Source organism: Sus scrofa, chromosome 6, assembly GCF_054392235.1.
Source record: "Sus scrofa isolate SSC_HxYL_T2T_F1_AM1 chromosome 6, Sscrofa_HxYL_maternal_Yorkshire_Landrace_v2.0, whole genome shotgun sequence".
Lineage (NCBI taxonomy): Eukaryota > Metazoa > Chordata > Mammalia > Artiodactyla > Suidae > Sus > Sus scrofa.
In genome coordinates, this window is record NC_139388.1 from 163,422,503 (window position 1) to 163,437,030 (window position 14,528).

The 14,528-nt window shown below is 42.4% G+C and overlaps 1 protein-coding gene across 1 annotated transcript; it reads left to right on the plus strand.

Moving 5' to 3' along the window:
- Positions 1–549: 549 nt before the first annotated feature.
- On the plus strand, positions 550–10,913 carry MAGOH (mago homolog, exon junction complex subunit). Its single transcript, XM_003127999.6, has 5 exons — positions 550–706; positions 3,561–3,619; positions 5,269–5,379; positions 9,522–9,604; positions 10,674–10,913. Exons 1-5 carry the CDS (start codon positions 619–621, stop codon positions 10,771–10,773), a joined length of 441 nt encoding a protein of 146 aa, XP_003128047.2. The 5' UTR covers positions 550–618; the 3' UTR covers positions 10,774–10,913.
- The last annotated feature ends 3,615 nt before the right edge of the window (positions 10,914–14,528 follow it).

The window sequence follows — 14,528 nt, forward strand, 5'->3', positions numbered from 1 at the left end:
GGCGAGTTTGTTACAGGGAAATGGCAAGCTCCACTGTGGATTCAGGGAAAGCGTCACGGAGAAAGGTTTCTTGAACTGGTCCTTAAACAGCAGGGTTCAGTTGAGCCAACGTTAGACACATGCAGCGTAGTGCGGGGCGTTCTATGAGTTTTGGGTCCTATAACCCTATTTTACTGTTGGCCCAGAGAGAGTAAAGGGCTTTGTCCCACTCACACAGACAGGTGTCCTGAAGGAAGGTGGAGGTTCAGAGGACGCAGGACTTGGAGTGTAAGCCCTTGGTCTTAAAACGCGGACTCCAGACCACGTTCGTCCTCCTACCAAGCTCTAGAACCCCTTGGACCGCAGGCCCAGAAGGACGCAGGCTTACAAACCTCAACCTCCCTCCCTCCCCGGCTGAGGGGGCGGGGCTACACCAATCCCGCCTCCGTGGGGAAGGGCTTCGTTCCGCCAGGAGGGGCGGAGCCTACTTGGCCCGCGGGTCGGGAGGGGTCGCTCTACGCCCGGAGGCGGAGTTGTCTGGCGTCACTTCCGCGCGCCGTTGTCTACGTCAGTGTCGGGCGCCTACGGCAGAGGTGCGGTTTGCTCTTAAAGTTCGGTCTCGGATACCTTTTGCGAGCCATGGAAAGTGACTTCTATCTGCGTTACTACGTGGGTCACAAGGGCAAATTCGGCCACGAATTCCTGGAGTTTGAGTTTCGACCCGACGGTGAGAAAAGCGTCCGGCCTGACGGGAGCGAGGTGTAGGCCTGGGGACGGGCGAGTGGGAGGAGTGTGCGAGGAACTGGAGGAGGAAGAGACTGATGGCTGTGAGGCGCCGATTTGGAAGGAACGATACTGTGTCTTCCCCACTGGTTCTTTTCGTGTTCAGAATCTTCTGTTTAGTGACATTTCTGACCACAATGATTCATTCAGTAAACGTTCCTTGAGCGCCTACCTTGTGCCAGGCTCTGTTCCACCATCTGGGATACAAGAGTGAACACTTCCCGTCTCATGGAACTTAGATTCCCGTGCTGGGAGATCTGTAAACAACAAACAAACAAAAAGCAACAAAAAAAGAAGATTCCAGATAGTGATGAGTGGTCAGAAAACAAAGTGATGGTATAATTGCTGGTGGACTGCATTTAGAAAGGGTGGCCATAGGCGAACTCTCTGAAGAGCAGATATATGAACTGAGTTCTGATTGACAAGAAGGAGCCAGCCTTGTGACTCTCAGGTAGAAGAGCATTCTAGGCAGAGGGAGAAACAAGTATCAAGGCCATAAGGCAGGGATGAACTAAACATGTTTCAGGTGGCCAGTGTGGCTGAAGAGTAGTGAGCTCTGGAGAGAATAGTAAGTAGCCTGATAAACAGGCAAGGGTCACACCATATAGTCTTTATAGGGTGTGGTAGAGTTGGGATTTTTGTTCTAAGTGCAGCAGGAAGCAATTTGAAAGTTTTAAGCAGAGGAGAGATGTAATATGTTCTTGAAAAAGTTTTGTAGTTATTAGGTGCAGAATGGGTAAGAATGAAAACTACTTAATAGGAGGCAGAATTGTTAAGACGGAAGGGATGTTGGTTGGGACTAGAGTGATAGTGATGGCATACTGTTGATGGCACAACCAGTAGGACTTTGCCAAGTGATAGATTTGGGGAGGCGCCAGTACAGTGAAAGAAAAGGAATCAAAGATGACAGAAAATTTATCCTAAATGGGGGCACAAAAATGAACTGACACGCCCCGGTTGTGAAGGAAATAGGTTTGTTAGCAAACAAAGACAAGACAGTGTAGTGGCTACTGGGGTAGAAAGACACAGAAAGGACCCTTGGAGCAGAAGGAAGGCACCTAACCCAGCCTGGAGGTCAGAGAAGACTTCTTGAATAAGATGACATGGGGAAGTGGAGGTTTGAGCCTTTAGTAATGTGAAGGAGTTAGGCAGAGAGTCAAGAAGGCATTTTCAGAAAGCATTAACAGCGAAGAGACCGAAACCCAAAAAGTGAATGGGGTGTTTCAGGCAGAAACCAAACACATTTGACCCTTGAACAACATGGGTTTGATTGCATGGGTCCACTTAATTTTTTTCAGTAGGAAAGACCTACATGATCCACAGTTGGTTGAGTCCAAGATGAGGAACCGTGGATACAGAGGAACTGCAGATGCAGAGGGCTGGCTCTGAGTTATACCAGTGTTCAACTACAGAGAGGCTGGGTGCCCTATGCCCAAGGTTGTTTATGGGTCAGCTGTAATTTGATTAACTCCAGCTATGTGCAAGAGGACTTTTGGAGGAGTGGCCCTGGAAGTGGGCTCAGCGTAGCAGTAACCCATGTTGAGGAATTTGGGTTTTATCAAGACGGCAGTGGGAAGTCATTGTTGGTATCAAAGTGTTAGAGTAACCTAATCAGATCTGTTAACTATCACTTTGTCCACTGTATGGAGAATGAATTGAAAGGAGAGGAACTTGAGGCAGAGAGACGGTACAGTGAGGCGTCAATTAGTGTGGCTCTTTTTAGTGTGCCTTCTGTTCTGTAGGGAAAAAATTATCTCCTTTATTTCCTTTTATCTTCTTCATATCCACCATATATACTCAGGTGAACCTGTTGGATGCACATATGACTTTTTATACCAAATATGCATAATAATATCACAGGAATAGATTATAGAGTGTTGCACAGTCACTTGTTTATATACGTAAAAAGCATTTTAACAGTTTTCAGAATGCTTTCACAACTCTTGAGCCTCAGGGGGCCCTGTCTGTAGGTAAGTTATCGGTTACTCCTGTTTTTCAGCTGAGGGCATTAATCTGCAGAGATGTGATTTGCCTGTCACAAAAGAGTCTGTTCTTTAATCACAACTGAGCTGCCTTTGGCAAGAATTATAATTCATTATCAGCTGTATTTTTTGCTGGGAGGCTATTTAATAGTGTTGATGGAAAAAAAAAAAAACTCAAAAGTTGAGAGTTATGTTTTATTTGACAGACATACTGAGGACTTAAGCCTGGGAGACAGGTTCTTAGATAGCTTTGAGGGACTGTTCTGAAGAGATAAGGAATGAGGCAGGTTATTGAGGAGTTTTTGCAAAAAACCAGACAAACAAACTGAAGATAGTTGGAACATCAAAAGATTACTTTTAATTAAAGAAAAACTAGACATTTCAAGCTAATGAAGCTTGGACTTTGCTAGGTATGGGAAGATGCAAGAGTCTGGGCACATTGAAATCGTTTCTTTGATAAGCGCCTTAACCATTAGGGCTAATATCCTGTTTTCTCCATCCTGCATCCCCTCAGGATGCACCATGGGAGGCATGGGGGGCTTGGAGGGTGGTATGGCTGCAATGGTTTGACTTGACAGCAGCAACATCCTTTGTTTACTCTTAAGTCTGGTGACATTCTAGGTCCACAATAGCCTAAAGTGAAAAACTGGAAAGACTAGTACTGTTGAAACACAAAAGGTATAGATAGTGAAACTGTTAGACACTTTAAAGGGAAAGTTGCGATACATTTTAAGCAACTGAGGGTCTTGGTAGGCCAATGATGCTTTATTCGTATCTTTTTATTACATACTGAATTTGTTTTTTTTCCCTTCACAGGGAAATTGAGATATGCCAACAACAGCAATTACAAAAATGATGTCATGATCAGAAAAGAGGTAATGAGTCTTCTGAGAGCCTTTCATTCACTACCATTTAGCCTTTTGTCTTGTTTGTATTCTCTCTGGGAATATTATTGAGAGATAAAGAAGAGGAAAGTGTGGGCATATTTGTAGACAGCTTCTAAGTTTTTCTCAAACCTTCTTGTAGTTTATGTTTTCTTCCACAATACTTAATCAATTACTGGTAATCATTTGAAGTCTTGCAAATCTTAGTTTGAACCCTGAACCTGCTGCTTAGACTGTGTGACCTTGGGCATATTTCCTGGTTTAATTTGTTAAGTCTCAGAGTTTTTTTTTTTTTTTTCCTTTTCTTTTCTTTTTTTAATGAATTTTATTGTATTCATAATTGTACAATGATCATCACAACCCAATTTTATAGCATTTTCATCCCAAACCCCCCAGCACATCCCCCCACTCCCCAAGTCTCAGTTTCTTGATCTGCAAAAAAGAGAAAACCTACTCTCCCCCTCACTTGAAGTGTTTTTTGTTTCTTGGGATTTTTTTTTTTTTTTTTTTTTTAGGGCTGTACATGTGGCATGTGGAAGTTCCCAGGCTAGGGGTCAAATCAGAGCTACAGCTGCCAGCCTGTGCCACAGCCACAGCAACGCAGGATTTGAGCTGCATCTGTGACCTACACCACAGCTCACAGCAACACTGAATCGTTAGCCCAATGTTAACCCATTGGGCGAGGCCAGGGATTAAACCTGCAACCTCATGGTTATTAGTCAGATTTGTTTCCACTGCGCCACAATGGGAACTCCCACCGAAAGTGTTTTGGTATATTCCCTGGTACCTAGCACTCCATAGAGCTCTTTTAATTTGCATTTGAATGGGGACCGAGCACATGGGAGAACAGTTAGCATCATTGAATGCATGTTAGATGCCGGGCATAGCACTAGATATTTTACACCTGTGGTGTTATTTTAACCCTTATTCTAAGCCTGTGCGATGGGTGGTATTATATAGCCTTTTACAGATAAGGCCGTGAAGGCCCAGTTATTAATTATGGGGCTTGTTCAAAGTTACCCCTCTGGTAAGAGATTGAGCAGGAATTCAGACCTATGCCTGTCTCTGTCAAGTCCATGTGCTTCATTTTGGCATGAGTTCTACCCCATTAAGGCTTCATCACAGTTATTCTTTCCTTTTTGTCACTTCGCCACATTTGAAAATGTCTTAACAGTTAGTATATTTTCATACTATTATAATTAGCATTCAGTTTTATGTTCCCCACACATGTCCGCATCCACACAGTTTTTTTAAACATGAACTAATATGTAAAATGTATTGCAAATGACATGTCTCTGTTTTTCAGAAGTATGTTATTTACTTAAGAATAACCAGGGGTACTTATAGATTTTTTTGTTTGGGGCTTAAGTGTCAGTTTAGTAGGTAGGCAAAGGGCAGGTCCATTGAACAAGATGAGTCAAGAAAGAGAAACAACTAGGTGTGGGACTGAGGTGTAGTCATTTGGGCCCTTCTGACCCTGCTTTCTTGGCATGCTGAGGTCAAGCTGGAAGGTCTTCCCACTTACAGAGGTGCCAGAAATAAGTTTTCATGAGCAGTCTTTTTTTAATCTTTCACCACTCTCTGAGTCAGAATGCTGCTTAGGGATAAAATTTAAATGCTGCTTTTTAACTTGCTTTCAGGCTTATGTACATAAAAGTGTGATGGAGGAACTAAAGAGGATAATTGATGACAGTGAAATTACCAAAGAGGATGATGCTTTGTGGCCTCCTCCTGACCGAGTAGGTCGGCAGGTGAGTGTTTTACCAACTGTCCACAGTGCAGAAATCTTAACAGATAAGATGAGATTTATTGTTCTGCATGTGACATGGATGCTAGTCAGATTTGTTTCTGCTGAGTCATGATGGGAACTCCAAGTTTAGGATCTTTACGTTTGCCACAGGCTGCCTGGAATATTCTATTCCAGACTGTCTGTTATTGAGGTTTCAAGTGCATTTCCTCAGTGATGTCTTGCCTGTCCATTCAATCTAAAATGCCTTTCCCCATTAAAAAAAAAAAGTATGGGTTTTGTCTTCATAGCCTTTTTTGGGGGGGGGGGGGGCTGTACCTGCAGCATATGGAAGCTTCCAGGCTAGGGGTCCAATCAGAGCTGTCGCTGCCGGCCTACACCACAGCTCATGGCAACACTGGATCCTTAACCCACTGAGCGAGGCCAGTGATTGAACCCATGTCCTCATGGATGCTAGTCTGGTTCGTTAACCGCTGAGCCACGACGGGAACTCCCGAGCATGCATAGCTTTTATCTTTATCTGAAATTGTCTTGTATCCCTTTTTCTTCTCTACTACAACAGACATAGACATACATGTGCAAACTCCTTCAGTACAAGGATTTTACCTGTTTTTTTCCCCCACTGCTATATTTCTAGTGACTAAAATAGTGCCAGTGTATAGTAAAAACTCTATAACACTTATATTTATTAAGTTAATATGAAAACTCATATAAGCTTACTCTAGTTAATCTCAAAACGATGGGACAGCTCTTGAGGAAGAGTGAAAAAAGTCCATCCTCAGTGCTTAAGTTAACTTATTATGTCCATGAGATCTTAGTAAGACCATGTGGATGTATTTTGCTTTAGGATTGATAAAATTTTCAACTGTATTAATTCATTTAACATTCACAACTGTTCTGTAAAGAGAGCAAGGCATACTGCCATATACCAGCAACATCCTACTGGATAGTGTAATTAAAAACAAAATTCTATTCATAATAGCAACAAAAGCTGTAAGTAAAGTTGGGAGTAAATTTAACAAGGTGTACAAAACTTAAGGGGAAGAGCTTTATAGAAGGACATAAAAATATGTATCATTTTTATTGTTGGGAAGACTCAGTATTATATCAATTTTCACCAAAATAATTTACAAATTCATTGCAATTCAAATCAAAATCACAATAGTATTTTTTTCCTAGAGCCTAACAGAACATTAGAATTCATGGAAGAACAAAGGGGCAAGAGTAGCCAAGATAATTTTGAAGATTTTTTGTAAAACTGTAGTCATTTGTATGGTGATATTGCCTCAGGAATTAATCCCTGAACTAATGGGACAGAATAGGGAGCCCAGAAACACTAGCTCATGAATGGGAACTTGGACAGCATATGACAGAGGTGGACTTTCAAATTAATAGAATAAGGATGAACTGTTTAATGAATTAAATACTAAGATGATTGGCAATATATTTATGGAGTATTTTTTAATAGACTATTTATAGAAATAAAGTAAGATTTTGGAGTTCCTTCTGTGGTGCAGTGGGTTAAGAATCTGCCTTCAGCAGCTTGGGTCACTGCAGAGGCACCGGTTCAATCCCTGGACTGGCTCAGTGAGTTAAAGGATCTGGTGTTGCCACAGTTGCTACGTAAGTCACAGCTGTGGCTCAGATTCAGTCCCTGGTCTGAGAAGTGTCAGATGCTACAGGTGCAGCCATTAGAGAAGAAAAGAAAAGAAATGAAGGAAGATTTTAGAACCTAGCCAAAAATATAGACTATCTTTTTTTTTTTCCTGCGTCTGGGGCAGGTGGAAATTCTCAGGCCAGAGATCAAACCGAGTCACTGTAGTGTCTGTGCCAGATCCTTAACCCATTGCGCCACAAGAGAACTCCTAGACTGTCTTTTATTATTTCTGGGTAGAGAACTTTTCTAAAATCTAAAATCCGCAAGGGGAAAGATTGGTAGATTTGACTTCCTTAAATTTAAACTTTTTATCTAAAAACATTGAGATAAAGTTAAAAAATAAGCCACAGGCTAGCAGAAGATATTTGCAAAACAAAACTGGCAAAGGGTTTCAATCCAGGATATATAAAGAACTGCAAATTAATAAAAAGATAAACCAGTGGCAGAATGTGTAAAGGTTATAAATGGACAATCATGGACCTGGAAAATATTTACAGTTTCATTTGAAAAATGAAAATTAGGACAACAGTGAGATACCATTTCAGACTCATTATAATCCCCTCCCCCCCAAAAAAGGGCAGCAAGTGTTTAAAAGGATATGAGAAAGGAAAAGGGGGATTCATATATACCGGTGGCAATAACATTGGTACCAACCATTTTAAGGAACAATTTGGTAGTATCTAGTAGAGTTGGAAATACTTTTACCTACTTTTAGGAATTTTCTAGAGAGATTTTTCACGTATGTACAAGTGATGCATAGGAGAACAGTCTTGCCACATTGTTTATAGAAACAAAGATTGGAAAACTCAGGTCTGCTTCAATAGGAAAATGCATAGAATATTCTAAAGCATTGAAAACTAATGAACTTGATCTATATACAAAAGTTTTGTTGAAAACAGACAAAAAGAACAAATTAAATGAACAAACCAAATAGAAACACATAAATGCAGAGAACAGAGGAGTGGTTACCAGAGGGAAGGGGCTGGGGGAGGTAGGGAGGAGAGGGCAAAATGGGTAAAGGTGACCACTTGTTAATGGTGACAGATGGAAATTAAATTTTTGGTGTGAGCATGCTATGGTATATGCAGAAGTGGAAACATATTGTACACATGAAACTTAGGGTATAAACCAGTGTTAACTCAATAAAAAATGAATTAAAACCTTTGTTGAATGAAAAATGCAAAAGCTATGTATAGTGTAATCATGTCTGTAAAATTTTTAAAACATATTCACTACTTTAAGACCAGAATGAATACACCCCAGCTTGTGGGGATGCAAGGAGAGTGGAATGGGAAATGGGTCTAAACTCTATCTGTAATGTTTTACTTCTATAAAACTGTAACACAGGTATGACAGTGTATTAACATCTTCAAATCTGGGTGTTGAGAACATTGGTCTCAGTTTTCTCTATCTTCTGTTTGAATTCTTTTCATTATTGAAAAACTCCAGAACAAAAAGAATGAGAAGGAAAAAGAAAGAAAAAGGTCAGTAGGTTGTAAGTCCCACAAAGGCAGAGATCTTTGGTTCTTAAAATTTATGGAACCTAAAAAAAAACAAATGGAGTTCCCATCGTGGCTCAGTGGTTAACGAATCCGACTAGGAACCATGAGGTTGTGGGTTTGATCCCTGGCCTCACCCCGTGGGTTAAGGATCCGGCATTGCCATGAGCTGGGGTGTAGGTCGCAGACATGGCTTGGATCCCATGTTGCTGTGGCTCTTGAGTAGGCTGGGGGCTATAGCTCCGATTGGACCCCTAGCCTGGGAACCTCCACATGCCATGGGTGTGGCCCTAGAAAAGAAAAAAAAATTTATGGAACCCGGAGTTCCTGTCTTGGTGCAGTGGAAACGTATCTGAGTAGGAACCATGAGGTTGCCGGTTCGATCTCTGGCCTTGCTCAGTGGGTTAAGGATCTGGTATTGCTGTGAGCTGTGGTGTAGGTCGCAGAGGCAGCTCATATCTGGCTTTGCTGTGGCTCTGGTGTAGGCTGGCAGCAACAGCTCTGATTAGATCTCTAGCCTGGGAACCTCCATGTGCTGTGGATGCGGCCCTAAAAAGACAAAAAAAGAAAAAAAAATTCCGGAACCTGTTTGACGCTTTAGAAATTCAGACTCAAGTGCACACAGGTAGTAAGTGACAAAGCTGGGATCAAACTCAGGGTCTGGAGTTCTTTTCCTTGTCCATGTTGCCCAGAAAAGTTAGATTCTTAGTATTTATAAAACAGATTCATACATGATTCATGATATAAATTTTTCCAAATGGGGGAGCCGCACAGAAACAACTTCCTCTAAGAGTATGAGCTGCTCAAGGGCTAGACTAGTATTTATCTGTTTCCAGTACCCAGTACAGTCTAGTGCTCGGACAGAACTTGTTCTTGTTAACGCAGCTGTCGGTATTAGAGTTTGTGTGATTTGGCAGATGATGAACCCTTCCCCTGTGTGACTCATGAAAAATCCAATTCACCTTGACTGACTTCTTTTCATGTTTCCAGGAGCTTGAAATTGTCATTGGGGATGAACACATTTCCTTCACAACATCAAAAATTGGTTCACTGATTGATGTCAATCAATCTAAGTAAGTGTACATGATCTTTATATCCAGATATATCTGTTTTGGAGCAGATTGATGTGAAACCATTAGCAAAATTGAGACTGTTACGGTAACATCTGGTACAGATCTAAGACAGAAGGAGTTGGGGTTGTTCCCCTTCAATAGAGAGAGACTCCAAATTATTTTCAGGGGCTTGCTTGTATTGCTTTTGATGTTTCTCTCAATCATGGCTAAAAAGAGCTTCTCAGAGACACACAACACAGAGTAGTAGTTCAACCACAGGAGCAGCCAGAGTGGGTGAGAATCTGGCCAGAACAGAAAATGAAATGGAAAGGAAAAAGCAAGTGCTGGAAATAATCTGTAGAATCAATGAGCCTGAACACCCTGCTCAGTGTTGGCCACTCAGATGGCACATCTTAAAGCTGGACTTTAGTGAAACTTGAAATTATTTAGACTATGCATTAAAATTTCATTTTGTCAATAGGGTAAATTATAAAGGTGACATGAATTTATGTCATAAAGAGTCCTTAGAATTTGGCCAGTTCTTTGGCTCTGGGGCTTTGATGACTTGGGGTTAGATATGGCTCACTTTTAGTACATGTTTGGCATGATTGTCTTCCTTTGAACAGTTTCTTGTTAAGTTTTCCTGATTCCAAAAGTAACACATACTCATTGTAGAAAATATAAGAAATATAGGAAAGTAGAAAGGGGAAAAATCACCCAGAACAGCTAGATAGCCATTAATCTTAAAGTATTTCTTGTCTTTTTCTTGTGCTTTTAAAAAATATATAGCACAGAAAATGTGATTGAGATTGTCTCTTTAATCTTGATTTTTCCCCCACTTAATATAAGCATTTCCCCATTTAAGAAAAACCTTAATGTTTTAAATGAATTCATAAGATTCCATTTTAATATATAGCATATAGGGTTTTTTGTCTTTTTGGACACTTGGTTTTTTTAAAGTTTTAATTTTATAAATACCTCTATGAGGAATATCTTGGTACGTAAATCATCTGGGTTAAATAATTTTTTTTTTTTTGGGCTGGTTTTTCTCAGCTTTTTAAACTTTTTTTTTTTTTCTCTTGCATTTTAGGGATCCAGAAGGCTTACGAGTATTTTATTATCTTGTCCAGGACCTGAAATGTTTGGTCTTCAGTCTTATCGGATTACACTTCAAGATTAAACCAATCTAGATTGAGTATTGGTGTGGACACAAGGGGGGTAGGCATGGCTGCTTTTAATTACCATTATCAAGAAATTTTTGTGTATATCAGGGCAATTTTTTTTATAAACTATAAATGATCATCTTTAATAAATACATAACAAAATGCAATTTTGATTATTTTATAAAGACCCAAACATGTGACTTCTTCTCAAAATTTTTTTTCTTTGCTTTTTTTAGAGCTGCACCTTCAGCATATAGAAGTTCCCAAGCTAGGGGTCAAATCGTGCTGCAGCTGCTGGCCTACATCAATCCCCGATCGGAGCTACATCTGTGACCTATACCACAGCTTATGGCAATGCTGGATCCTTAATCCACTGAGTGAGGCCAGGGATCGAACCCGCATCCTGATGGATACTAGTCAGGTTTTTAACCCGCCAAGCCACAGTGGGAACTCCTCTTCTCACTTTTTTAACCCTAACATCCTGTGTGAAGTATTGGCAAAAGTCCAATCAACCCTATACTTACAGCTACCAGTTTGCAGGAAATAAGAGAATGGAAAAACATGTGAAAAAACACAGTGGAGGAGTTCCTGCCGTGGCACTTTGTGGTTGAGGACTGGTGTTACGGCAGCTATGGTGTAGGTTGCTAGGATTCAGTCCCTGGCCTGGAAACTTCCATATGCTGCAGGTGAGGCAAATGGCAAAAAAAAAAAAAAAAAAAAAATACAGTGGAAATTCAATAATATCCAGAGAAAACTCTAGGACAAGGGATCTGATTTCTTCAGTAAATAAACTGCAGACATAAAATAAATGAAGATGGAGTAGGAACCTAAGTATTAAAGGATAGGAGTTCCCGTTGTGGCGCAGTGGTTAACGAATCCGACTAGAAACCATGAGGTTGCAGGTTCGATCCCTGCCCTTGCTCAGTGGGTTAATGATCCGGCGTTGCCGTTGAGCTGTAGTGTAGGTTGCAGACGCGGCTCCGATCCCACGTTGTTGTGGCTCTGGCGTACGCCAGCAGCTACAGCTCCGATTCAGCCCCTAGCCTGGGAACCTCCATATGCCAAGGGAGTGGCCCAAGAAAAGGCAAAAAGACCAAAAAAAATATATATATATATTTGAGAGACATAAATATAGCGTTTGGACCCTGTTTGTATCATGAATCAGGAAATGTAAAATGGACATCATTAAGGAAATGTGAACATTGTATATTTGGTATTAATGAAGTATTCATTTTTTAAGTGTGAAGTGGTATTGTGGGTGTTTTTAGTTTTTTTTTTCATCCAGCTTTGTTGAGATATAATTGAGGTTGGAGTTTTTAAAATCACCTTTATAGTTATATCTGAAGCTACTTCAGTATGGAGGAAAATATTTTGGTTTAATCCATTATAAAGGATGGAGTGCCTGGTCTCAGAAAAGTTTTTCGATGGAGTTCCCGTTGTGGTTCAGCAGTTAACAAACCCGACTAGCATCCATGAGGACGTGGGTTCGATCCCTGGCCTTGCTCAGTGGGTTAAGGATCTGGCATTGCTGGGAGCTGTGATGTAGGTTGCAGATGCAGCTCGGATCCCGCTGTGGCTATGGCATAGGCTGGTGGCTACAGCTGATTTGGACCCCTGGCCTGGGAAACTCCACATGCCATGGGTGTGGCCCTAGAGACAAAAAAAAAAAAAAAAAAAAAGTTTTTCTAGTAATTTACTTTAAAATCTGATTTTCAGGAGTTCCCGTCATGGCGCAGTGGAGACGAATCTGACTAGGAACCATGAGGTTGTGGGTTCAATCCCTGGCCTCACTCAGTGGGTTAAGGATCCGGTGTTGCTGTGAGCTGTAGTGTAGGCCGCAGATGCGGCTCGAATCTGGCATTGCTGTGTCTATGGGTGGCGTAGGCCAGCAGCTACAGCTCCGAGTAGACCCCTAGCCTGGGAACCTCCATATGCCGTGGGTGCGGCCCTAAAAGGACGAAAAGACAAAATAATAATAATAAAATAAAATCTGAATGTCAGAGTTCCCGTTGTGGCTCAGCAAGTTAAGAACCTGACTAGTATCCATGAAGATGTGGGTTCAATCCCTAGCCTCACGCAGTTTAGGATCCGGCATTGCCACGAGCTGTGGTGTAGGTCGAAGATGCGGCTCGGATCTGGCTGTGGCCGTGGCCGTGGCTGTGGCATAGGCCTGCAGCTACAGCTCCAATTCAACTCCTAGACTGGAATCGTCCACATGCCACAGGTGCGGCCCTTAAAAAAAAACAAAATCGAGGAGTTCTTGTGGCTCAGTGGAAACGAATCTGACTAGCATCCATGAGAACATAGGTTCAATCCCTGGCTTTGCTCAGTGGGTTAAGGATCTGGTGTTGCCGCGAGCTGTGGCCTAAGTTGCAGGCGAGGCTTGGATCCTGAGTTGCTGTGGCTATGGTGTAGGCCAGCGGCTACAGCTCTGATTTGACCCCTAGTCTGGGAACCTCCATATGTCACGCGTGCGGCCTTAAATAGCAAAAATAAAATAAAATAAAATAAAATAAAATAAAATCAGAATATTAACAGCCGTGAAGAAATGAGACCTAGTTGGTATAGGTAGTGTGGCAATTTGTTTAGCAAGTAGATCTGTAGGAACTTTTTCTTGCTGCTAAATTGCATGACTGCTGCTTTTTTTTTTTTTTTTTTTTTTTTTTTCCCCCCTGGGCTGCATGTGTGGCATATTGAAGTTCCCAGGCTAGGGGTGGAATCAGAGCTGTGGCTGCCAGCCTATGCCACAGCAACGTGGGATCCAGGCCAGATCTGTGACCTACACTACAGCTCGCCGCAACTCTGGATCCTTAACCCACTGAGCGAGGCCAGGGATCAAACCCGCATCCCCATGGTTCGTTACTTCTGAGCCACAATGGGAACTCCTGCATGGCTTCTTTAGTGAGGCAGATTGCCAACTGAACAGATAGTGGGCGCTAAAAGGGACTGGGTCTTAATAAATCTCATCTGACTGAGAGGAAGTGATTAGAAAAGCTCACTTCCCTCAAGACAGGCCAATTTGGGACAGGTGGGACAGGTCCCGTCTTTTGACGCCCAGGCTTCACCCACACACACACACACACACACACACACATACACACACACACCTTTGCCTCAGGTCCCAAGTCTTTTGACGCCCAGGCTTCACACCCATACACACACCTTTGCCTCAGGTCCCAAGTCTTTTGACGCCCAGGCTTCACTCACACACACACACACACACACACACCCCTTTGCCTCAGGTCCCAAGTCTTTTGACGCCCAGGCTTCACTCACACACACACACACACACACACCCCTTTGCCTCAGGTCCCAAGTCTTTTGACGCCCAGGCTACACACACACACACACACACACACACACCTTTGCCTCCTCCAAAGAGAAGCAGCAAGTTAGGTGCAGATCTGGTACTTGAGATGCCAGGGTTCCGGACTCCAGTGCACCCTCTGCTATCGATGGGTCAACGGAAGCGACAGAGGGCAAGCAGGGACTAAGCGCGAGGCTGGGTGAGAGAAGGCAGAGTAGTGAAGAGCCAGGAAAACTGGAAGAGGTTCTGGCAGAAGTTTCGGGCAGGGACTGTCCTGTTTGCTACGGTATCCCTCGGAATACCTTGGTCTTCTGTAAATATCTGGAGTTACGGATTGCTGCAGGCTAATTGCGGACCCAGGCTAACTTCACAGGTTCACTGCCTAAGAAACAAAGCCAGGTGTGAGGAGTAAGCAGCGCCGCGTGGAGACCCCGCCCCCACGCCCGTCCTAACTCGGTACCGAGGGTGCGCGGGC